This window comes from Giraffa tippelskirchi, chromosome 13, assembly GCF_054371585.1.
Source record: "Giraffa tippelskirchi isolate mGirTip1 chromosome 13, T2T-mGirTip1v1.2.pri, whole genome shotgun sequence".
Classification (NCBI taxonomy): Eukaryota; Metazoa; Chordata; class Mammalia; order Artiodactyla; family Giraffidae; genus Giraffa; species Giraffa tippelskirchi.
This window is the reverse complement of record NC_137287.1, coordinates 30,787,502-30,814,117: the sequence shown is the minus strand read 5'-3', so window position 1 is coordinate 30,814,117 and position 26,616 is coordinate 30,787,502. Positions and strand designations below refer to the sequence as shown.

Here is a 26,616-nt window from a genome sequence, read left to right as displayed (position 1 = left end):
GTTAACATTAAGATAGGCTGAATAAAATTGTCTTAACAATTCCACTACTGTTTTTGGAACCTTTCTCTAAGTCTAAAATTATTTCAAAATAAATGTCTTTTTAAAACAGCAAGTGTAAATACTACCACAAAAGAAAGGAATTCTAAGTGTTATCTAAGCAATTAAATCTTACTATTTAATATTTAAAACATACTAGTCAAAATGAGATTGTAATTCTTAAATAATTCCTTAGTAATACCTAGCTGCTTCCCTTGACTCTATCCAAATCAAATCCTGTTCTAAGCTTCTGTCTCTGGGTGTTCTCAATAGTCATCTATAGTGCATATTTCTAACCATTTTGGTATAGAATCTTTGTGAAACATCAATGAAAATTCCAGCCCATAATCAAAAAATATACACTCTCCTAAAACACAACATCAAATGGGCCTGCCACTTCTTTCCACAGAGTCTTAGGTAAGAATTCCTGTATAACAGCCTGCTTTAGGGTCTGTTGTAGAAATTTTCAGCAGTAACTGGCAAATTTACTGATTAAGATTACTTAACAAAGCAAGACAATGAAGATATGCCCTCTAGACCCTCTGTTATCTTTTAAGATAACAGCTTAAAGAAATGAGTCTACTTTAGGAGAGATTAAAAAGATGTTTTAATTAAATTATATATAAAACAAAGTAAAATTTCTTATTATCTAGGGTTCTATATTACTTTTTATTAACAAATCTACAAGACAGCTTTTAGAAATACATTTAATTAAGATTTCATGAGAGTCTTACAGTGATAACAAAAGGTATTTAACAAAAAATATACTTACATTATTTGTCCTCCAATGGTTGACTTGCCAGCATCTAAAAGTAACAACATGATCAACAACAGGCAAACCACAGGTGTAGTCAAACCAAAACACAAGGACTATATAGGAACACAACCAAAGGCCCATTTAACATACCTAATTACAGCTTGCAAAAGCGACTGCAAAGAATAGAATCTGGGTCAGAAGTTCTGGTTACCTTCTCTCCTTGAATCTAAGACCCCCCTTGCAGCTCTATAGTGACTTAGGACTACTTACTGATAATATGAATTACCCAAGGGGAGCCTCAGAAGGAGAACAAAAGTAGCCAAAGACCCCTGAACTACATTTAGGTAGTCTGCTTTGCACTTTTAGCCAATATAGGTGTTCCTTTACAAATTTCAAAGGAGTTCTTGCTACTAAAAAAAAAGCAGAATGGTGTATCATCAAATTCAAGAGAAGGCAGAGATAAGAGAAAGGAAAGAAAAAGGGGCACATAATTCTGTTATTTTTCTTCTCACACAAAAAAATAGTCTTAAAAAAAAAATATTAACTAACAGATGTTATAACATGCTGAGCTATCACCAGTGGCTTACAGACCAATTATGTATCACATACAAATATACTTATTTTCTTCCAGCTACCATGCCACCACAACTTCCAAGAATACACTGCTGGCAGTGTTCTGCCAGGTAAAAAATCCACTGGGTTAAAAATCAAGACATTTTATATTAATTTAGTTTAGTTTCACTAAATACTTCAAGTAGCTAAATAAGATGTTCTCTGTCTGATGGATTCAATAACTTTGGTCATTTCTTATCATTGCTACAAGTACAACTTACCTACATGTCCAATGAATACTACATTTACATGTTCTTTCTTAGGAGCACCTGGCGGTGCAACCACAGATTTAGGTTTTGGTATTTCCTCTTCCTCCTCCATCATTTCCTGGGCACTTTCCTCTGTGGGCCTCCCATCTCCCAAGGAACCACCATCTGGCTCTGCTTCACTTATTTCTTCTTTGTGCTCCCATGATTCTTCTGGGGACATCTCTGTCTCCCCATTTTCTACTGAAATAAAATATTTTAGTGTAGTAGTCTGAAAAAGATTTATCATCTATCTATGCATTAAAACACAGATGCTTTTAAACAACAAACAGAACAGAACAGAACATATTCAGTTCCATATCCTAACATCTAGTGACACACAAGCAAGAAAATCTTTCATAACAGAAACAGACAAGCTGGCCTCACAGGTGACATCAGAGCTCTGACTCAGACTAGGAGAGACTATTTTAATGGAGCTTCATCTTCATAAGGACGAACAAAATATGAGCAGGACATCTAACACTCCTAACAGCTCAATTATTCTGGCATCAAGATGTCCAGTAGAAAAGGGGAAGTTCAAAATCAGAATACAATAAAGTGCGAAAAGATTTAGATTTCTCTTTTTCCTTTGGAAGTAGTAGAACTTGGGTATCAATGTTATTAAACACCTTGGGAATATGAAACCCTTAAGGGTAAGAAAGTTACAAAAAGGAAGAAAATTTTCACAAACGTAAATTAAATACACCTATTCAAACTGATTTAGCATTTCCTCCATTTGATTATTTTATATTTGCCATCACTAAATTTATCATGGCAGTTTTAATGCCCCATTAGCTCTGCTTGCTAAATCCTAATGGCAAAGACTCAATTTTCAATGTAGTTTTAAATGTAGGCATTATATTATCATAACACTTACATTTGCACCTTAAATCTTGAGACTGAAAGAGTTTCATATTACTGTATTAATATGGTCAGAAATTTTCTTACCAATAGGTTCTGAAAGTTCCATGCTAACAGCTGAATTTGAACCTAGACAAGAAATTGAGATACAATATATATTTACAAAATAGTATCTAGATTTACATACCACAGACAATTTAATGCTTTCTCAATTAGTTGTTCAAAGAGTCACATCATAGAAAATTACCTTCACACAACAATGACTGTTCCTCTTGAGAAGATTCCACAGGTGCTGTTTAACAGAAATAAGCTCTATTAAAAATTGAGACCTATACATCCATTTTACTTATCTTTTAAGAAACAGGAAAAACAAAAGTTCAATAACAAAACAAAAACCTCAATAATTCAGAACAATGACAACTAACCCAGGCTTTCAAATTACAAATCTGTTTAACCTAAAAAAAAAAATCTACCAATTACAGCCAATTTTAAAACATTTTCAGTAATTGAAATGCATTCACAAAAGCATGTTTATTCTCTGACTCTACTTCATAAACGTTTCCTTTACAGATACTGTAAAAGTAACCTACAGCCCAGCACAGATAAAATTAGATTTTACTCAACAAATATACATTACTACTCTAGATTCTCTAGCCCAAGAAGCAATGATTAGTCCTTGTTAAGATTCTATAATACATGTTACCATCAAGATCCTTAAATAAATTCTATTCGATACCAATAAAATGAAAAGGACATTCATATATAGTCTCTGGAATGCATCCAGGCCCTTACATCATCTCAGAACAAGTGGTTATAATGATGCTAGTTTTGTCCTATATTAGAATTCTAAGGTCAAGCAATAACCCAGTTTTCACAACTATCACATTACAAACTTTATGACACCACTGGAAGAGATGTATGTGAAATATACACTAATACCCCAATCCATACGTTTATTTTTTATAGTAAGTACTCTTGCTTTAAAGAATCTACAAGAGGCAAAAAGACATCAGAGAATTTGAAGTCACATGAATCCTGCACACCAATAAAGAACAGTGAATTCTTAACCTGCAAGACTCACATTTAAAATCAGTGTCCAATCTGCCTCCTTAGCACAGTAGGCAGCACATGAATCTCATAAAATCAGTGCCTAGGAAGTATTAACACCCGTAAGTCAACAAAAAGCTTGGGGCCCAATCTCCAGTAACATGAAGTGCTAAAGAAAGTAATTGCTGAGAGTTCCCTTGGGGCCTACTAGGATTCCAGGCTTTCACTGCCATAGCCCTGGGTTCAGTCTCTGCTCAAGGAACTGAGACTCCACAAGCCACATGGCATGGCCAAAAGAAAAGAAGGAAAGAAAGAAATTCCTGTCCCTGAAAGGTCAAGGGCAACTGATTTTTTTTGAGGAAGGAAGTGACATGCCAAGTGTGACTTAGGGAGATCATTCTATGGTAGTACACAGATGAACCAGAGAGGTAAAGACACTACAAGTCAGAAAGACCAACAACCCTACTTACAAGAAAGTATGCCATCAGAACAAATGAGTGGTACAACCAGAGAAGGAGTTCAGTGCAAAGATAAAGGGAGCAAAGATCTGACAGGAGCAGGGAGGAAGAATGAAAAGTCTAAGATGACCCCACCCTATGTGATTAGCAGGGTATATTTTAACAGGAACTGGGGGGAAAAATCCTTTGAACTCAGTCCACAAAGTAAAAGGAATTGTACTTCAGATATAATATAGATTTTTTTTTTTTTTTGGTTTTCCTATTAAGAAAAGTTTATAGGTAAGATAAAGAAAACTTACTCAATTTTCAGAAAAAGGCAGTGCTAAATGAAATCAAGTTCATATGCCACCCTAGGGATGGAAGAGGTGGCAAAAGGACAGACCTGAGCTGATTCCTGGCTTGAAATTCTGGCTTGTCATTTGTTAGTTTTCAGATACAATTATTTCACTGGAGTCATGAAGATGACATGACATCTGCCAGACAGGATTAAATGAAAGAATAATTTGTTTAGTTATCAAATAACTCATGGCACCTAGCTATTCAACAAATGAGTCTCTACCTCCTAACATGGACTGAGTATCAATTCTATCAGCTAACATGTACTGAGTGTCTATTATGGTCTAGACAGGGATTAAGAAGCACTCACCGATCCATATAGTGCTGGAGGTAGGGAGGGAGTTGGTGGCAAATTACCCTCATTCCAATTAACCTTTTTTGAGCCCTTATGTGCTAACTGCTGTCTCCTCTAATTCCCCTGAAAACCCTATGAAATAGACAACTACCATCTAACATTCAGACGTATCAGACTCAAGTAGGCTTTTCAAGTTATATAAGTCCCATCCTGCCCTTCCTCAGATGGCCCCTGTTGAAAATCACTCAGAAAAAGTGAACTGAGTAAAAGATGATGTACATATATTCTAAGGCAGGAAAAGACTGAGATAACTGGTATAGTAGACTCTCCTGTCACTTAGTAAGATAACCCAAACTGCAAGTGAGCTTTATAAAATGAAGTAGTACATACATCTGACCACCTAGTTCTAGAACCAACTTACAAATACACAACATATGCATTAGGCTGTAAGGCACTTCTCCTGACAGTGACATCAGTCATAAGTTCACCCCCATGGGTGCATAATGCAAAATCTGTTCATGGTTTTATTTTTCAAGGTATCTTACTTTTATTGAATATTTGTCTTAAGTTTATAAAGCTTAGAGACAAAGTACCAAAACCAATTAAGTGCTTAATATACACCTAATGATATGCATTCAGACCACAGAAGACGTTATAAACTTATTGGTAATGCTAGTGACATTTGCAAACTGATGTTTTTGGAATTAATGAAGCAGAAAAATCACATATAACAAAATGTTCCTTAAATTTAAGCTTCTCAATATGGTTGTACCCAGGCTTTACACATTCATGCAAGCCCTTCTTGTTCATTTTACTCTGGTCTTATTCACAATGCACATCACATCCAGATTTTACTGGCTATTATTAATCCTGGGCTTAGAATTCTACTAGACCCAAAGTCATTTGTTCATGGTTAGCAAACAGGATTATTAGCGCTTGATTTCTCAAGTCTTGCACAGTTCATACCTATCAGTGAAAGAGAAGAAAAACCTCCCAAGGAATGAAATTATGGTTTCATTATTCCAATGGTATCTCCATGTTCAGACACACATTCTTATAGAGTATTTGAAGGAATAATTCTAATAGAGTAGGAAAGTTATCAGAGTGTACAAGTGATTAAAACTGCCATACCCTAAGTTAAAAGGAGAAACTAATAATTGTGGTGAAATTACTACAATTTTTAAAACAAGATTTTACCAAAAGACAGCCAGGCAACAATACTGCCTGTGTTTTAACACAGATGATAATCTGGGTCTTAAAACTGCTAGTTAAATATGATCATGGTGAAATATGCTAGTCACAAAAGGTCACATGTTATACCACTCCACTTCTATGAAATATTCAGAATAGGTAAATCCAGAGAGGCAGAAAGCAGACTGGTGGTTATCAGAAGCTGGAAGGAAAGGGGAAGGGGAAGGGGGGGCGAAAATGCTTTGGAACTAGACAGAGGTGATAGTTTTTACAACACTGCTGCTGCTGCTAAGTCGCTTCTGTCGTGTCCGACTCTATGTGACCCCATAGACGGCAACCCACCAGGCTCCCCCGTCCCTGGGATTCTCCAGGCAAGAACACTGGAGTGGGTTGCCATTTCCTTCTCCAATGCATGAAAGTGAAAAGTGAAAGTGAAGTCGCTCAGTTGTGTCCAACTCTTCCCGACCCCATGGACTGCAGCCTACCAGGCTCCTCCGTCCATGGGATTTTCCAGGCAAGAGTACTGGAGTGGGGTGCCATTGCCTTCTCCTTACAACACTGAGAATGTTTTAAATGCCATGAATTGTTCACTCTAAAATGGTTAATTTTATGTTATACAGATTTTTTTTTAATATAAAAAAATGTAAAGATACGATCATGGATCAAAGGACTTCAACATGGCAACTCCTATTTTGCCAGCTTATAGTAAGGACAGCACAAGTTAGTCAAGACCATACATGTGGCAGGGAATGAAAGCCATGTTTTAATTTAAGCTATATATTTTAAACATAAACGATGACCATTTCTCAAAAAGTGCTTAATCCATCTATTTCATAAATCAGCAAGTTAAATTAGCACTGATTTAGGTATAAAACCAGTCTCTAATCCCCTTAACACACTAAAACAGCTATTTAAAATAGCCATCTTAACTAAAATATCTTACTCCTGTTAGCTAAATGTTGTGTTCATTAAAGAAAAATAAAAACAACTTCAGTGCTGTCACAGAAGTAACACGTGTCCTACACTGCATGGATCTGAGAAATAGTGTGACGATTCTATCTGAGTTTCTACAATGATAGAAATATCTGTGCTGTGATGATAGTCACTAGCCACATGTGGCTATTAAGCACTTGAAGGGTAGCTACTGTGGCTGAGGAACTGAATTTTAGATTTTAGTTTTAAAATTAAACACCCACATGTGCCCAGTTCTGGCTCCTCTGAAGGAGTCACCTCAGTTGCCCTATGAACTTGCCTTATCTGGTTTTCCACTTTGCCCTATTCTCCAACCACTCTCCACCTGAAGGGCTAATGAGCTGGCTTCTTGACTCCTCTAAGATATGACCCTCTTTCAATTATAGATCCACCCACACACACAGCTTAGTTCTTGTTCCTTAGGAAATTATAGACTTCTAGAATGACTGGTTTTCTGAAACATGGAGACTTTTTTCTCTACTTTGTCTCCACAGGTTGGCACAGTGTACTGTATAGAATAAATACACACTTAATTTTTACTGAATTAACTTCAGCAGTAGGGTTCAGAACAATTTTATGTGTGCCAATTTTCTAAGGGAGTTAGAGAAACAATATCCAAGAGATGTTAACAGTTTGAGTAAGGAACTAAAATTCTCTGGCACACAGGTAACCACATAGTCTCACAAAAGCTGAGGCATTTTCTCCCAGACAACACTGGAAAATAGTAAAGGCAGACATCAGAAAGAAAAGCCTGCAGAACATGTACAAGGGTCATTGGTTTTGCCTTAACTACCTAACCCTCTAAAAATAAAAAGGCACAATGTTACAGATAATGGTGATCACAGCTGTTTATTTTACATCATTTCCTAAAATGTATTAAGAAATAATTTCAAAATGTTACTTTAAATTAGAGCATTGCGGGGCTTCACTGGTGGCTCAGTGGTAAGGAATTCGCCTGCCAATGCAGGAGACACAGGTTTGCTCGCTGATCTTGGCAAGTAAGCCCATGCACTCCACAACTACTGAGCCTGTTTGCTGCAACTGCTGAAGCTCGTGAGCCATAAGAGAAGCCACTGCAATCAGAAGCCTGAACTGCAACTAGGGAGTAGCCTCCACTCACAACTAGAGAAAAGCCTGCACAGTAACAAAGACCCAGCACAGCCAAAAAATAAAATAATAAAAATTTAAAACAGAGCATTGCCTACTATGACAATGTACCAGCTACTACTGAGAAAGAACATGGAGACAGTGCCATGGTGCACAAACTCATAAGCCCAGTTTTTGAAAAAGTGTCTCAGTCAAAAGATCGTTTAACTTCCAGTTACAAGGAAACAACTAATGGAATTATTATTACTAAGATAAGCTTTGAAGTCAGATCCAGGTTCTAATCCCAACTCCTCCATTTATTCATGGATGTCACCTCCCCTATTTATTTAGCTTCTCTGAAACTTAATTTTCTTATCTGCAAAAATAGGTCATCAGTATCTATACCTCAAGAGGTTGTTAAGGGCATTTTAACCAAGTGGTAACTGCTCAATAAATTTATTATTACAATAAGCACTTCAATGTCCCATAATGATTGTAAAAACTTTTAAGAATGAAATATAAGAAAGGCAAATTCCAGGGCCACTCTCTCAGAAGATCCATGCTGGTTGTTGTAATTAGCTCTGGGCATGCTCTTTTTTTTGCCATTATTAAACAGCATGGTGTGGTGGAGAGCACTAAATTAGCAACTGGCAAATTTGGATTCTAGACTCAACTGTGTCCTTAAATCTGTGAGTGACCTTAGGCATTCACTCAGCATCTCTTATTATTACTGCCAGGTCATCTCTGGTCCTAACGTTCTGCTGCTGCTAAGTCGCTTCTGTCGTAACCGACTCTGTGTGACCCCATAGATGGCAGCCCACCAGGCTCCCCCGTCCCTGGGATTCTCCAGGCAAGAACACTGGAGTGGGTTGCCATTTCCTTCTCCAATGCATGAAAGTGAAAAGTGAAAGTGAAGTCGCTCAGTTGTGTCCGACTCTTCGAGAACCCCTGGACTGCAGCCTACCAGGCTCCTCCGTCCATGGGATTTTCCAGGCAAGAGTACTGGAGTGGGGTGCCATCACCTCCTCCGCCTAACATTCTAAAGAACCTATTTACTCAGTCACTAAAGCAATATCAACCTGATCAGGCTTTTCTGTTGAGTAACTAAAGTTCTACTCTATTTTTCAAACAATGCTAAAAGATAGTCTTTAAAATTTATATACTATCTGCTGCAAAAAGAATGAGATATTTAATTTCAGATACCACAAAAAAGTACAAAGATAACAGAATACCATCCATGTGAAACCAAACACAAAGGAGATGGACACAGACTGCTTAGTAGTACTATAAGAACTCCTACTGTAGTTCTACAGAAACAGTCAACCCAATGACATTCTAAGGTATGTACTTTTTTAAATAAATTGAGGGATAGTTGTTTGGATGTACAACACAGTGATTCACAATTTTTTTTTAATTATTTTTTTGTGATTCCAATTTTTAAAGGTTATACTCTATAATTATTGTAAAACATTGGCTGAATTCTCTATGCTGTACAATATATCCTTGTAGTTTATTTTATACATAGTAGTTTGCTAAGGTATAGTTTTTTATTTCAAGTGAAGAGAAATACAGTTACTTAGAATGTGGTCTGGAATTTGGTTTGACCACTCTCAGACAAGGCTAGCTCAAAAAATCCTTGCTAAGTGTTCCTCTCACCTAGGAAGGAGAGTATGATGGGGATTGTTTTAACTTGGAATAGTAATGTAATAACTACCCTTCCTTAGAACCAAGTCACTTATGAAAAAACCAACAACACATCTGTAGCCCAGCCGCACTTCGTTAAAATCTACCAAAAGCAGGAATAAAACTCTTAAGAAGCTTTGGTATGAACCATAAACTGACAGCTAAAAAAGGAGTCTGAGGACCTCAGAACAACCAAGTAGCCAAAATCTGGCTTCTCCCAAAATTTTAAGAACTGTTAATTGAATGGTGAAATTCTAAATAAGGAGCCAGAATCACAGTAACTCACCGATGTTTGATATGGTAACTCACATGGTAAAGCGCCTGCCTACAATACAGGAGACCCAGGTTTGATACCTGGATCTGGAAGATCCCCTGGAGAAGGGACTGGCAACCCACTCCAGTATTCTAGCCTGGTAAAATCCCATGGATGGAGGAGCCAGGCAGGCTACGGTCAATGGGATCGAAAAGAGTCGGACACGACTGAGCGACCAACACTTACTTACAAGTAAAGATGACTGGTACTCTAGCAAATTCCTAGCAAACTTGAAGTACAGAAACACAAGAAAGGTGAATTTTATGTTAATTATACCTTGGATATTCACAGGGGACACTTAGTAGAAAACAGATCTGTGGTTTTATGATTAGGGTGACATGACTGAAATTATTTATATAAGGAAACCTGTGAACAGTGCTTCTCAGCTTTGAAAGCCCCCTCTCTGCACTCTGTGTATGGCCCTCTTACCATGAAGGGTCTTCCATTAGAGTAGACTGGGTATCTGATCCCTTTCTGGACTCCTTGAGAATCAGTTATCCATCTTGGTGGTATGACTTTGAGTGCCTAGCACAGCATCCTGCTTTCTGCAGGCAGGCAGTGTCTGTTCATTAACTGCCATATACATACCTGAGCAAAACCAGGGATTCACATCTCGAAAAATTCCATTCCAATACAGCTAACTCACCAGGAAAGATGATCAAATCTCTTTTTCATTCCTTCCTCTCCAATCAGAAAGACAACACTGTTTTAACACTTTAAGACATTTCCTCCCCAGCAAACAAAACAAGGCTTAAAATCTGTTCTCTATATTTCCCAACACACCATGATATGTTTTCATTACCTTTTCATGCAGTACAATTCCAGAAAAAAAGCAAAAAATAAACAAAAGAAAAAAAAAAAAGCAGTGAATAAAACCTGCTCTAAAATTCCCATGGGAATTCCCTGGCAGTGCAGAGGTCAGGACTCGATGCTTCCACTGCAGGGGGAACTAAGATCCCACATGCGGCAATGTGGCCAAATAAATAAAAAATAAAATTTATTCCCAAACAAAGTTTCTAACAGTTGCAACAGCTGCTCAACATGGAGCAGCCCTAGTGGATGCCCTCACTTGTTCCCTGAACCCCCACATCTGAGTCACTCCACATGTAAAATCATGAAACGCGAGCCAAAATTGAATGATCTCTAATAATCAGTATGGCTGGGTAGGAAAAGAAATAATACTCCAGGAACAATACTTTCCCTGATCTCCTCAGCCCACTTAACCAATTCACTATCTCATCTGAAAAGTCCTTTCTATTAGAATTGTTACTGCAGGCATTCAGTCACAAGAAAAATGTCTCGGGGCAACCATATCTACCATCTCTTTAAACTTAACTATCAGTCAACTTGTATTCTTTAACATAAAAAAGTATAAGAGCCCTTCAGGACAAAATGACTGTTACTTTGAGTCTGTATCTTCTCTACTCAGGTGGCCCAGAAGAGGTCACCTTTGGGAAAATTCAGTGAATAACAGCATCCACCAAATGACTTAATCCCCTTCTAAGGACTAACTGGCTTCCCTAGTGGATCAGCGGTAAAGAATCCGCCTGCCAATTCAGGAGACATGGATTTGTTCTTGGATTCCCTGGAGAAAGAAATGGCAACCCGCTCCAGTATTCTTGCCTGGGAAATCCCATGGATAGAGGAGCCTGGCAGGCTACAGTCCACAGGGTCGCAAAGAGTTGGACATGATTTAGTGACTAAACAACGACAAGGATTTACTAAGGACTGCTGGTTTTATTCGGAGAAGGCAATGGCACCCCACTCCAGTACTCTTGCCTGGAAAATCCCATGGACGGAGGAGCCTGGTAGGCTATAGTCCATGGGGTCGCTAAGAGTCGGACACGACTGAGCGACTTCACTTTAACTTTTCCCTTTCATGCACTGGAGAAGGAAATGGCAACCCACTCCAGTATTCTTGCCTGGAGAATCCTAGGGACGGCGGAGCCTCGTAGGCTGCCATCTATAGGGTCGCACAGAGTTGGACACGACTGAAGCGACTTAGCAGCAGCAGCAGCAGCAGCAGCAGCTGGTTTTATTCCATATCCATTTCACAATGGCAGATTTGAGAGGCAATGAGGGAGGGATGATAGAACTCTATACCATTACTTCAGAAGCTCTGGCCAAGTTCTATGGCCTATTTTGTGTTCCTCTCCAAATTCCTACATTGAAATCCTAATGCCCAAAGTAATGGTATTGGGTGGGGTCTTTGGGTGGCCTTAGACCATGTGGGCAGAGCCTTCATGAATGGGATTAGTGCCTTTATAAAAGAGGCCCCCAGAGAACTCCCTTGCCTCGTCAGCCCTGGGAGGACACAGAAAGCAGTCAGTCAGCAGTCTGTTATCCAGAAGAGGAGAGAGAGCCCTCACCCAGCCAGGCTGGCACCCTGATCTCAGACTTCCAGGCTCCAGACTGTGAGCAATAAACTTCTGTTGTTTACAGGCTACCAAGTCTACAGTATTTTGTTATAGCAGCCCAAACAGACCAAGACACCAAGCAATCCTGATGAACACTGCTGAACTTGTTTCTCATTTAACAATAAAAAAGCCTGAACTTGGTGCAAATTGGAACTGAAAATAAGTACATTTGATTATAGAAAATGTTTATTCTGGCACACACAACACTTGTCTACATTTTCATTCATCTGAAGGACTCTAAATGACCATTATTTAGCCATTTTACTTCGATCTGGAGAGAACTGTACTTAAATTTTCAGACATCCAAGGTCAACACTGAATCCCAAGCTGTGACTAGGGATATCCTATAGCTGGATATAAGGATTAACCAGCAGCCTGCCAGTGAAAGTGGATGACTTTTTGTGCAAAAGCATCTCCTCTTACCGGCTGCTCCAAGTACCACTGGGGGGAAAAAAAAAACGGAAGAGAGAAAAAGAAAACTAGCCTTCTTTCTGGAGAATGAAAGATACTCATTATACACATGTACATTTTAAAAGCTGTTAATTCTAGGGCTTCCCTGGTGGTCCTATGCTTAAGAATCTGCCTGCCAATGCAGGGGACCTGGGTTCAATCCCTGGTCCAGGAAGACCCCACAAGTGGTGGAGCAAGTAAGTCCCTGCACCACAACTACTGAGCCTGCGGGCCTACAGGCCCTGGTCCACAACAAGAGAAGCCCCGCACACAGGAAAGAAGACCCAGTGCATTCATAAATAACTAAAGAAAAGTCCTTCGTGATAGTGCTCTGTCTCTAGACTCCTTCAAGAGCTCTCCTGGTATCCAGTTTAAAAACATATCCACCACCAGTTTTAGCTATGACTTAATAACAGAAGAAAACATGGTAGCCCTACAGTTGATTTCCTCACTAAAAAATAGTTGCACACTTTATGGGCGTCCCCTTCACAAATTTCAACCTAAGTGCCATTTCAATGTTTTCCCTGCTTCTTCCAAACATAGTTCTTTGCTCTTATGCTGGTATAATCTATGGGCCTGAATTTATGCTGGAACATGCAATCCAACAGTGCCACATTAACTCTGGACCATCCATTCTTTCCCAAATAGACGTCCTATAGAGGATGGATGAGTTGTTGTTTTTTTAATATTAACTGGCATTTTGTAGAAACAGCTAATAAGAGTCAGTAACACCAAAATAGGTTTCTGATTAAAAAAAAGAAGGAAAGAAAAAACTGACCATCATGTAAAGGTAGGGACAACCACTTCCCTACACTTTCTACATCTCCAACTTCTGGCAGTGTCACAGAGGAAAGGATTAACAGTAAAACTTCAAATTAGCAAATAAATATCAGGAAGAGAAAAGACAGTCCTTCATAAGAGGCAATGCCTACTCATTCAAGAATGACCACCCTTCCAGACCACTGCTCTAAGGATTGCCATCCCTTGATGACTGGCTGATGGCTACATAGGCTGGAAATGGAGTCCTAGGTCTAGTCAGAGTGATACTAGTAACTCTAGATTTACAAGGGAGGGTCAAAAAAGAAAATGGCCAGATAAGAGCAAACTGCATGATAAGGTTTGGGGAAATAGGCACTTTTAGGAGTTGGTAAGTGAACGAGTTTATGTAGACCAAAGGAGTAAGCAAAATTAAGCTTCTGTTTAAAGGGAAAACATCAACGGCTTTACACAAGTAAAAGAAATACCAGTAAATAAAATAACTAAATCCAACTGTGTGCCCAAAAGCATTTCCCCAAACTCTCTTTTTGCCTCGAGAGAGAAAACTGCAGGCAGTTTCTGAAGAAACTAAACTCCTAGAGCACTTTTACAATGTCTACCTATCCAAGAAACAGGACAACAAAGAACTTCAGAGAGGAATCAAGTTCACTCATTTGACATTCCTAGAAAATCAGTACCTGAAAGCATGCTATCACTTAAGCATCCCCTAAGTACAGGGAGATTTTTGAAGACTTGAAGTCACAGAAAGTCACTCGACTAGCCATGGTCAAAACTGCATATGACTCCTAAGAATTATTGTTTTAACAAATGCTCAGGTGTCTGAACAGACTAACTCCTGATACAAGAACACAGAGAATGAGTTACACCAAGCAACCTGAATGAGGCAAACGATTTTTAACCCAATAAAAATTCTAAACGTGTCATCAACTAAGGGGAAGAATCCAAGTCCCACTTAAGAAAAAGGGCACACAGATCAACGTCATTTCCTACACAATTAAACGTTAAGTGAAGAACTCTAACTTTGGGACACTCTGTTAACTTCACAACCTTACAAAATGCTAAGGATCTATTGACAGCCAACAGTTTCGGCCCGGTGGCAGGGCTGCAATGCATCCTGGGATTCCTTCGGGACTGTTCGGGTCCGTGGACATTTAAAACGTAATTACACTTTCGATAACAGGCATTGCAGCGGGGGAAGCTCTCTCGTCTAGGCCCAAGGTTAAGGGAAAACGCGAGCTTTCGTCCGCCCCAACTCCTCAGCGCTCTCAACGCCCATCCGGCCGACTCCTGGCTCCATCTGTCCTGGCTTCTAGGCCTCGTGGCACTGACCCCCTCTCTGTCCCATACGGTTCCCACTTCCTAGCGGGGAACTGCGCCCCAGCGGGGGGAGGTGAGAGGCGAACCCCAGGCCCCACCAGTGCGCCCCGCACCCTGCTCGCGCCGCCCCCCGCCGCGGTCGCCCCACACAGGCCGCCTCCCCGGCCCCGGGTCGCCCCACCCAGGACAGCCGGCGCCGCTGTCAGCGCCCCACGTGCCTCCCGGCCCCACGGCCACGCGTCCCCCGCCGGGAGCGGCGCGCCCCCGACCCCACCCCGGGCCCCGTCCCAGGTGGGCTCGGGCCCCCAGGCCAGCTGCCCCAGCCCTCGCAGCACGGCATCCCCCCGTCCCGGGGGCTGATCCGTGTCCCAGCCCTTTACCCGAAGGGCCTCCCGCGCCGCTGCCGGCTCCGTGGTTGTTGGCGGCGGCGCCAGCTGGGGATGCCGGCGACTGGGCCGGTCCCCGCAGGAAGGACGGCACGAACTCGGCGGCGTGGACGTTGGGCACGAAGGGCTTGGCGTTGACGTTGAGCTGCCGGCTGAAGGCCGCGCTGAGGTGCTCACGCTGGGCCTCGGCCGCAGCCGCCGCCAAGGGGCCGCCGGCGCCGCCGCACGGGCCCGGCCCGGGGGCTTCCATGTCCGTCTGGTCCCAGCAGTCGGGCGCCGAGTCGCTGCTGCTGCTGCTGCTCCCTCCGCCGCCGCCGCCGCCGCCGCCGCCGCCACCACTGCCGGGATCCATGATCGGGGGGGCCGTGTGTGTGGTGAAGAGAGGGCGGGAAATGGAGGCGGGGGCGACGGGCCGGGGAGGAGCAGGCCGCGCTGACCCAGGAAAGCGGGAAGGCAGAGGGCCGGGGGCTAGCGGCACAATCCCCGGCGTCGTCGCGGCGGCAGCTTAAGTCCCGACTCAGCACTCGCGACGACGACGGCGGCGGCGGCGGCGGCGGCGGCGGCGACCAAACCCTCCTCGTGTGTGCGCTCTGGTCTCCTCCCACCCAGCCCCAACCACCTCCGACTGTCTCAGCGCCAACCCCACGCCCGGCGCGGATTGACCCCTCGCCGCCACCCGTACCTTCGCCTCGGTAGTTCTCGGCCCCGGGCGACCCCGTTTCCACTTATGAAGCGCGGCAGAAGGCGGAACTACGAGTTCCGGCAGCGCCCGCGCGACCCCGCTGCGGTTTTCCCGGGGGCCGACGGGAGTCTGAGTTCGGGGCCGAGAGCAACCGGAAGCGGCGCCGGCTCCCGGCAGGCAGCGCGAGGAGGCGGAGGTCTGGTTGCCGCACGGCTGCCCCACCTGTCACCGAGTGGGGGCGGGGGTGGGAGCGAACCCTGGCGCGACTCGGCGCGGGGCGGCGGACCGCGAGCCTCTCAGGTCGCGGAGGTGGCCAGTTCCGTCCTGTTCTGCACAGAACGCGGGAAAATGGACAGCAGTTCCAAGGTGGAGAGAAAAGCCTTCAACTCCTGAAAATCGTCCCCTTCTCGTTTCACCAGCCCTCTGCGTTCCCTGTCTCACAGACATCCTACCTCGTTCTCTTTCATTCCACCTTCCTCCTCCCTGCCCCCAGTCAGAATTTGCCCTACATTTCAAAGACGACTCAGGGCGTCTTTCATTTTCTGTATTCATTTGGTAGAAGAGACCATAAAACTGTGAGCCATTACCACTTAAACTGCTTTGTGGCTCATAAAGCCCAGCCTGGCAGAGGGGATTATTAACTGGAAACTTACAGTGACTCACTGTCTGTATGACTAGTCATTTAAAGCCTTCACTCAAACTTTTCCATCCCTTCCTCCTCTCGGCCAAGGGCTTTGTAAATTAAATAGAGGATTACCATATTCCATGATGTAACCAGCTAGTCCCACCTAACAGGGTTATTTTTGTGCTTCATAATACACCTTCCGGTGAAGCGGTTTTATTTTGAATGGCCGAATTTGCTCAGGTTTTCCCGAAGTACTTTATTGACTGCTCCCAGTTGCTGTTTGGTAAATATGGGAAAAGGGAAGAAAAAGCAGAAGATAAATATATAGATCTAACTGCTGGAAGTAGGAAGGTACCTGTTAAGTTTTCCTGTAATTCACCCTTGCGGAGCCCAAGACCGAGAAAAACATATTGTTGATATTTTTCTCCAAGAAGTCTAGACAGAGTGCAACTAACCAGATCAATAGAAATTACGGCGTACAAGCGGGAACACAGAATGTTTAAGAACCGTATGTGAAGATCCTATATCTAGATTTTAATTTTAATTTTAAATGTCTGTTTTAAAGATAAAAGAGGACCCAGCCTAATGAGACAAATCAAAAGCAAACCTGTCAGTTAACTTTGAGAACGAATCCTACTCTAAAGTGGTTTGAAATTGTGTTTAATATGAAATTAGCAAATTTGCTGGTTGCTTTGTTTCTTTAACACATAACACTTGGGAAATTGAGCCCTATAAATGTAAAGAAACCAGAAACCTCAATTATCACGAGGCTGGATTTAAGCTTCTGGACAGGTCTGTGATTCATGTTCCCTGAAATTTTCTGGATCTTAATTCCCCCACTCCCCATAACAAAGGATTTATTCCTCTCATTAATACAAAGTTCTGGTTACAGCCTATTAATATAGTTCTCTGAAGAGCCCACTGAATCTTATATGTTCCGCTTTAACCTTGGTGTTAAGTGGATTTTCCTCAGGTTTACAGAGAATTTAGCAATGATTGATATAAAAACCAGACCTTCTTTCATATAGGAGGCCACCTTTGCTGCTGAATCAGAATCACAAGAAGAAGAAGATACAATGTATCCAAAATAAAGTGCCTGAAGTGCCCTCACAGTCAAGATTTGCTTTCCCCAACCTGCTTCTAAGAAAATGTCAACACAAGCAACTGACTCAAATAGTGAACCACAGGGTCCTTCTCCTTACCACACTTCAAGAGGAACACCCTGAGGGCACTGGGTGATCACTCTGATAGGTTAGTTCTTCACATCTAATTAAATTAGCAGAGTTTCTTTGGTATATTTTTCCTAGGGATGAAGAAAGTACTAAGACTGCAGCTTAGAGAAGTTGATGTCATTAACTGTCCCTGAATAGGATAATTACTCAGGAAAGAATCCACTCTATTGGTTTTCAAAAGCCTTAACCTGCCTGGGTAGAGACACTGCTCCAAACAGAAAAGGAAGAAGCTTTTTTTTTTCTTTTTTTAAATTGAGATATAATTGATTTACAATGTCTTGATAATTACCGTTGTGCTAAGACTAGGCAACTTGAGGTTAGAATCGTTTGTTCATCTTTTTATATTTATAATGCTCCGTATAATGCCTGGCATAGAAAATGTGCTTGATAAATGTTAGATGAATGAATGGGGAAATCAGTAGGGAATCTGGGACAATACTGCCCTTTTACACTCATTGGGGCTATTGAGACACAGGATTCTCAACTTTGAGAGTTGGTTTTCCAAGGACATCCTGGGAGTCCCTGTGATGCACACACAAAGTTAGTTGACAACAAGAGGAATCACCCTGAGGGCCTGGAATTGGAATATGAAATATGTTGTGGAATAACAATAGCTCCAAACTGGAAACAACCTAAATGTCCATGAACAGAGAAATGGTTAAGTAAGTGATGTATGTAGCATGTGCTAAGTCACCTCACTCATGTCCGACTCTTTGTGACCCTATGGACTGTAGCCCACCAGGCTCTTCTATCTATGGGATTCTCCAGGCAAGAATACTAGAGTGGAGTTGCTGTTTCCTTCTCCAGGGGATCTCCCTGACCCAGGGATCAAACCCAGATCTTCTGTGTCTCCTGCATTGGCAGGCAGGTTCTTTACCACCAGTGCCACTTGGGAAGCCCCTAAGTAAGTGATGGTGTATCAATATTATGAGATAACATTTAGCTATGAGGCCAACTTGGAAATACATGTGTAATAAATATGATGTATCACTATTATGGAATAACATGTAGCTATGAGGCCAACTTGGAAATACACATATAATATACAGTACAGAAGGGGGAAAGCAAGATATCTAATATCTTGCTAATATCTAATATCTGTGTATAAATATGTAGTGGATCACTGTACTTAGTATACAGTCTTATTTATGTAAAGATATCTAGCTTTTTTTAATATTTATTTTTATTTATTTATTTGGTTGTGCCAGGTCTTAGTTGCAACATTTGGGATCTTTAGTTGTGTCATGTGAACTCTTAGCATGTGGGATCTAGTTCCCCGACCAGGGATGGAACCTGGGCCCTCTGCATTGGGAGGGTGGAGTCTTAGCCACTGGATCGCTAGGGAAATCCCAAAATATCTAGCTTTATTTCCTCTGTCTTGAATTCTCTTTCCCTAGATCTTAACCTCCCTAACTGTCGTCATTCATTTCAGATGTCGCCATTCATTTCAGAGACCTCTCCTAACCACCCTGGCCCTCCATCAACCCACATCACTCTCTACCATCTTACCCACTTTTATTTTTTCACAGCGTTTACCACAACTGAAAATCACATTCATTCCCAAGCTTACTGCCCATCTCTTACTAGAAAATTAATTCCTCCAGCCTGTCTTATTCACCATTGAGTTTCCCATCATCTAAGCATTGGCTCACGTGGGTATAAAGTCCTCAGTAAACCTCCAGGAGAGAAGGAAACATATGTATCTCTGGATGCTATAAAGCTTTTTAAAGTTTGGAGAGTTATAAACAGTTAAGGGAGGCTTCCTTGGTGGCTCAGTGTAAAGAATCCACCTGTTGTTGCAAGAAACATGGGTTCGAGTCCTGATCCAGAAAGATCCCACTTACTGTGAAGCAGCTAAGCCCGTATGCCCCAACTACTGAGCCTGTGCTCAAAAGAGCCTGGGAGCTGCAACTACTGAACCCATATGCCACAATTATGAAGCCTATGTGCTACAAAGCCCGTGTTCCACAACAAGAGAAATCACTGCAATGAGAAGCCTGGGCACAGCAACTAGGGAGTAGCCCCCAGTCTCTGCTGCTAGAGAAAGTCTAAGTGCAGCAGTGAAGACCCAGGACACCCAAAAATAAATAAATAAAATGCAATTATAAAAAAGTAAAAATAAAAGACCTCCTCTCTATAAGACTTCCTTTGTTAACTTTAAAAAAATAATAAAAATTAAAAAAATAAACAGTTAAGGGAAGGTATATTTGTGGGATGGGATTGGACATGGAGATGAGCAGCTGGGAAAAGAAATTATAATTTTTAACTTAAACCTTTATGTTTAGATTTTCCTACAACAAGCAAATTGCTTAAAAAAAATTTTTTTTAGTAAGATGAAATTCACATAGCGTAAAATTGACCATTTAAAATAAGTAAGCAATTCAGTCGTACTTAGTGAGCTTACAGTGTTGTACAACCACCACCTCTATCTAGTTCCAAAACATTTTCATCACGGCATAAGGAAACCCATAACTGTTGTGAGAACAATCCCCATTCCTTTAGGATCCTGCTCCCCATCTCCTCTCCCCACTGCCCCTGAAACTCACCAATCTCGTTTCTATCTCTAGGATTTGCCTACTCTGGTCATTTCATATAAATGGAATCATACACTATATAACCTTTTGTTTCCGACTTCTTTCACTTAGCAAACTATTCTCAAAATTCATCCATGTTGTAGTATGTTATTGTTTAGTTGCTCAGTTGTGTCTGACTTTTTGGGACCCTGTAGACTGCAGCATACCAGGCTTGTCTGTCCTTCACTGTCTCCCGGAGTTTGCTCAGATTCATGTCCATTGAGTTGGTGATGCTACCTAGCCATCTCATCCTCCACTTTTGCCTTCAATCTTTCCCAGTGTCAGTGCCTTTTCTGATGAGTCAGCTCTTTACATCAGGTAGCCAAGGTATTGGAGCTCCAGCTTCAGCATAAGTCCTTCCTTGAGTATTCAGGGTTGTTTTCCTTTAGGGTTGACTGGTTTGATCTCCTTGTTGTAGTATGTATTGGTATTTTATCCCTTTTTATGATGGAGTACTATTCCATTGTGTGGATGTACCACTTTTTATTTATCCATTAATTTGTCAATGAGCAAATCGCTTTTGTAACTTAAAGACATTAAAAATAAACTAAAGGTTAAATAGGGGAAGTCCCATTAAGGTGTCGAGGCTACTTAATTGTACTGTGGCAATGACAGTTTCCTGGTTTTGATAGTGTACTATAGTTATTATGTAAGGTGTGGCCATGGTGGAGAACTGGGTAATGGGTACATTGGACCTTTTGTAATGTTTTTTGCAAATTCTTATGAGCCTATGGTTACTTCAAAATAAAAAGTTAAAAGGTTAAAGACTATCATACTGGGACTTCCCTGATGGTCCAATGGTTAAGATTCCACGCTTCCAGTGCAGGGGCACAGGTTCCATCCCTGGCTGGGGAACTAAGATTCTGAATGCTGTGTGGTACCACCAAAAACAAATGAAAAACCTCTTATCTAACAAAAAAAAACACATATTTTTTGAACTCTTAGAGCCCACCTGTAATTATACAGACATTAGCTTAAGTTCCCTAGTCCTTACCAAAAGATTTTTTTTCTGTCCTTCTTAATTAATTTTGTTTGGGCCAGGGGTAGCATTAGGGAAGCTTTTTTTTTTTTAATCTTTGAGGATTTTGTAAATATAGAAGACTACAAAGAATCATAAGCACTCACATACTTAGATATAATCCCAGTATTGTCAGTTTTTAAAATATCATCATCTTGTTTCATGTTTTAAAATCAGAAATAGAACATTCCAGTGTACATGCCACCTCTTTACTCCCACCTCTGTCCCATTCTATCCCCTCCAAAAAGGCAACCACTATTATATATTTGAAAGTGAAAGTCACTCAGTTGTGTCCAACTCTTTGTGACATATACATATACATGTACGTATACATATACGTATTGCTAATACGTATACGTATGTGAACCGTGAACTTCCAGATGTTCAAGCTGGTGTCAGAAAAGGCAGAGGAACCAGAGATCAAATTGCCAACATCCGCTGGATCATCAAAAAAGCAAGAGAGTTCCAGAAAAACATCTATTTCTGCTTTATTGACTATGCCAAAGCCTTTGACTGTGTGGATCACAATAAACTGTGGAAAATTCTGAAAGAGATAGAAATACCAGACCACCTGACCTGCATCTTGAGAAATCTGTATGCAGATCAGGAAGCAATAGTTGTAACTGGACATGGAACAACAGACTGATTCCAAATAGGAAAAGGAGTACATCAAGGCTGTATATTGTCACCTTGCTTATTTAATTTATATGCAGAATACATCATGAGAAATGCTGGGCTGGATTAAGCACAAGCTGGAATCAAGATTGCCGGGAGAAATATCAATAACCTCAGATATGCAGATGACACCACCCTTATTGCAGAAAGTGAAGAAGAACTAAAGGGCCTCTTGATGAAAGTGAAAGAGGAGAGTGAAAAAGTTGGCTTAAAACTCAAGATTCAGAAAACTAAGATCATGGCACCTGGTCCCATCACTTCATGGCAAATAGATGGAGTAACAATGGAAACAGTGACAGACTTTTTTTTTTTTTCGAGCTCCAAAATCACTGCAGATGGTGACTGCAGCCATGAAATTAAAAGACGCTCATTGGAAGGAAAGTTATGACCAACTTAGACAGCATATTAAAAAGCAGAGACATTACTTTGCCAACAAAGGTCCGTCTAGTCAAGGCTATGGTTTTTCCAGCAGTCACGTATGGATGTGAGAGTTGGACTATAAAGAAAGCTGAGTGCCAAAGAATTGATGCTTTTGAACTGTGGTGTTGGAGAAGACTCTTGAGAGTCCCTTGGACTGCAAGGAGATCCAACAAGTCCATCCTAAAGGAAATCAGTCTTGAATGTTCATTGGAAGGACTAATGCTGAAGCTGAAACTCTAATACTTTGGCCACCTGATGTGAAGAGCTGACTCATTTGAAAAGACCCTGATGCTGGGAAAGATTGAAGGCGGGAGAAAGGGATAACAGAGGATGAGATGGTTGGATGGCATCACCAACTCAATGGACATGAGTTTGAGTGAACTCCAGGAGGTGGTGATGGACAGGGAGGCCTGTGTGCTGCAGTCCATGGGGTCGCAAAGAGTCAGACACAAGTGAGCAACTGAACTGACTGACTGATACATATACGTGTGACTGTATAGTCCATGGAATTCTCCAGGCCAGAATACTGGAGTAGGTAACCTTTTCCTTCTCTGAGGGATCTTCCCAACCCAGGGATCAAATCCAGGTCTCCCACATTGCAGGTGGATTCTTTACCAGCTGAGCCACAAGGGAAGCCCAAGAACACTGGAGTGGGTAGCCTATGCCTTCTCCAACAGATCTTCCCGACCCAGGAATTGAACTGGGGTTTCTTGCATTGCAGGCAGATTCTTTACCAACTGAGCTATCAGGGAAGCCCTATGAGAGCCATCTATTTAAAGACATATATACATATAAGTCAATGAAAAATACACTGTATTTAAAATTTACATATAATATACAAAATCTATCTTTCACTTCATGTGTTTATCTTTTAACTACTCTATAATAACTCCATCTATGTTTATACATCTTTTTTTTAATTCACCCATTTCCCTAAACTTTTAGGTTGTTTCCAATTTTTTGTTATACCAACAATAATTATACAAGTGTTGGGATCCTTTCAGAACCAAGTTATAGAAATTTCAACTCAAAGAAAATTTAACTTTAAGAAATGTATTTTCTTACTTAACTATAAACCCTAAGATAGGACTGACTTCTTAGTCCATTGGTTCAGAGCTTAATGACATCACCAGTGACCTACATCTTTCCATCTGTCTGCTGCCTTGGGTGTGGCTTCATTCTCAGGCTGGCCCCAAGATGGGTGCAGGGTTCCAGATAAGAGAGAGTTCCAGATGCCATGCCCAGAGAAGTAAGAGAGAGCATTGTACCCTGTGGCCCTCTTCTAGGAATGAGGAAACTTTTTTCAGAAGCTCTCTTTGAGATATCTCCTCCCATGTCACTGGCCAGCATTTGGATCACCTTCCCATTCTTGAAAAGGAGATCTCTCTCTTTTTATTGTAAAATAGAGATAACATAAAAACTGTACCACTTCAGCCATTTGTAAGTGTACATTTCAGTGCCATCAAGTACATTCGTACTGTTGTGCAGTGAACACCACCATCCATCTCCAGAACTTTTTCGTCTTTCCAATCTGAGACTCTGCATCCATTAAACAGTAACTTCCATCCTCCCCTCCTCCAGCCCTTGGCAATCGCCATTCTGCTTTCTGTGTCTATGATTTTGAACAGATGTCTCATAGGTCTTCCCTGGTGGCTCAGAAGGGAAAGAATCTGCCTGTAATGCAGGAGACCCAGGTCCTATTCCTGGGTTGGGAAGGTCCCCTGGAGAAGGAAATGGCAACCCACTCCAGTATTCTTGTCTGGAGAATTCCATGGACAGAGGAGCCTGGCAGGCTATAGTCCATTGGGTCACAAAGAGCCAGACATGACTGAGCGACTAACACACACACACACACTGATGCCTCATAGAACCCTATAGTAACACATACTGTACTTAACTTGGCATGATGTCCTCCAGTTTCATTCATGTTGTAGAATATGTTAAAATTTATTTCCTTTTCAGAATATCCTCTTTAAGGTAAAATAATATTTCATTGTCTCCATATACTGCATTTTGTTTATCCATCAGTCAGTAGGTACTGAGTTGCTTCCATCTGTGGGCTACTGTGAATAATGCTGTTTTGGATATGAGTGTACAAATATCTGCTCAAGTTCCTGCTTTCAGTTCTTTTATGTATATATGTAGAAGTAGAATTGCAGAATCATATGGTAATTCTATGTTTAATTTTTTGAAGAACTGCTATGCTTTTTTTCCACATTTTCACCAGTAATGCTCAAGGACTCCAGTTTTTCCATATCCTCACCAACGCTTGTAGTTTTCTGTTTTTGCTTTGTTATTTTCTTTTTATTTATTTATTTACTGGCTGTGCTGGGTTTTCGTTTCTGCCTATGGGGCTTTCTCTAGTTGCAGAGAGTGGAGGCTACTCTCTAGTTGTGGTGTGAGGGCTTCTCATTGTGGTGGCTTCTCCTGCTGCAGAGCATGGGCTCTTAGGCACATGGGCTTCAGTAGTTGCAGCACGTGGGCTCAGTAGTTGCAGCTCCGGGGCTCTAGAGCACAGGCTCAGTAGCTGTGGTGCACAGGCTTAGCTGCTCCTGAGCCTGTGGGATCTTCCTGGATCAGGAATCGAACCTGTGTCTCCTGCATTGACAGGTGGATTCTTTACCACTGAACCACCAGGGTTTTGTTATTTTAAATAATAATCATCCTAATGAGTGTGAAGTGGTATCTCACTGTGGAAAGTGAATCTCTTAAACTAGTGGTTTGCACTACTGGTTGCACATGAAAATTACCTGGGGAAACTTTAAACCCAACCCATATCTAGATTCTGATATACTTGGTCTGGGGTAGGACCATGGACACTGATGAATTTTAAGTACATTCCACGCAAAGCTTCCATGTGAGACCAGGCTTGAGAACCACTGGTCAGGTTGTTTTTGTTCTTTAAAAAAAAAATTTATTTTTTGGCAGCACCTGGCAGCATGTGGGACCTTAGTTCTCCAACCAGGGATAGAACTCATGCCACCTGCAGTGGAACCTCAGAGTCCTAACCCTTGGAAGACCAGGGAATTCTCCTCCTAAAAATTTTTTTTAAATTGAAGTACAGTTGATTTACAAATATTTGTCAGTTTCAAGTGTGTGAGTGTGTGTGTGTGTGTGTGTGTGTGTATCTATATCTACATAGATATATATGTTTTTTCAGATTCTTTTCCCTTTGGGTTATTACAAAATAGTGAGTATAGTTAGTTCCCTGTGCAGTAGATCCTTTATTATCTATTTTATATATAGTAGTGTGTATATGTTAATCCCAAACTCCTAATTTATCCCTACCCCCAACCCCGCCCGTGTTTTGTTTTTGTTAAGTACAGTCAACTCTGACTTATTGATAGAAATTTGGAACCAGATAGCAATAATGAACAGAAAATACATGGCTTGTTTTAATTTCCTCACCCAGCAAACATTTTGTCAAAATTGGCAACAAACTCTGTGATAAATTTACTGGTTCTGCACTTTGGCTAGACTTTCTCATTTTATGTGTTGTGTTTATTTTTAACAGCTTATTGAGATTTAATTCACATGCCATACAGTTTGCCTATTTAAAGGTTCCTGTTTGGTGGTTTTTAGTCTATTCTCAGTTGTGACACACTGTCACCAAATTTAATGGTATTTCTTTGTATTTTAAAGTCTAGATCAATGAATATGCCCCTTGGAATGAAATTACCTAAGAGGTGACATCAAACAGAAAAGAAGCAGAGAAAAGGGGTCTCAATGAGTCACAAATACATAAACAAAGATTGCACTGTGCAAGATATAAAGGTAAGCAAAGATTGAATTACTACAGATGATGACGATGATGGTGATATTATTACCTGAAAAACTGGGTTCACCTTTGGGTAGGTGTCAAGCCAAAAGATTTATTACCTGCCACAAGTAAAGAAGACACCGGGGATCTTTCCCTAAGCAACGTCTCCCTGAACAACAAAATTGGGAAAGTTCTACAGTAAGGGTTTATGCATATTCATGAAGGGGCTTGAGCAGAGGAGAATTCAGGATGGAATTGGGGCCATGGCTGACAGAGTCCAAACTTCAGTTGATCTAAGTCACGAGGGTCCACATCACCATTCCATTCTCCACCCAAATTACTGCAGAACTCAAAGTTTGTTATCAGATTGTTCCTCCCTTGAGGAAGAACTA

At 41.2% G+C, this 26,616-nt stretch overlaps 1 protein-coding gene and 1 long non-coding RNA gene across 5 annotated transcripts in view; both read right to left on the bottom strand.

The window, feature by feature from the left end:
* Positions 1–16,025, bottom strand: part of GSPT1 (G1 to S phase transition 1) — a 29,400-nt gene extending 13,375 nt beyond the window's left edge. Inside the window, exons 1-5 of one of the 4 annotated variants that reach the window (XM_081560366.1) lie at positions 15,922–16,025; positions 2,759–2,803; positions 2,599–2,640; positions 1,627–1,854; positions 809–842 (exon numbers count right to left, since the gene is read on the bottom strand). In XM_081560366.1, coding sequence (XP_081416492.1) covers positions 809–842; positions 1,627–1,854; positions 2,599–2,620 — 284 coding nt within the window. In that variant the 5' untranslated portion in view covers positions 2,621–2,640; positions 2,759–2,803; positions 15,922–16,025. Of the gene's footprint in view, positions 1–808; positions 843–1,626; positions 1,855–2,598; positions 2,641–2,758; positions 2,806–15,214; positions 15,853–15,921 lie in introns of those variants that run through there. The other 3 variants (XM_081560363.1, XM_081560364.1, XM_081560365.1) reach the window with 3 other exon arrangements.
* Positions 6,211–10,755, bottom strand: LOC145533291 (uncharacterized). The gene is made up of 2 exons (XR_014073980.1): positions 8,900–10,755; positions 6,211–6,361 (listed from the first exon to the last, which is right to left on the bottom strand). It is a non-coding gene; the product is annotated as an uncharacterized LOC145533291 (long non-coding RNA).
* Positions 16,026–26,616: the final 10,591 nt, after the last annotated feature.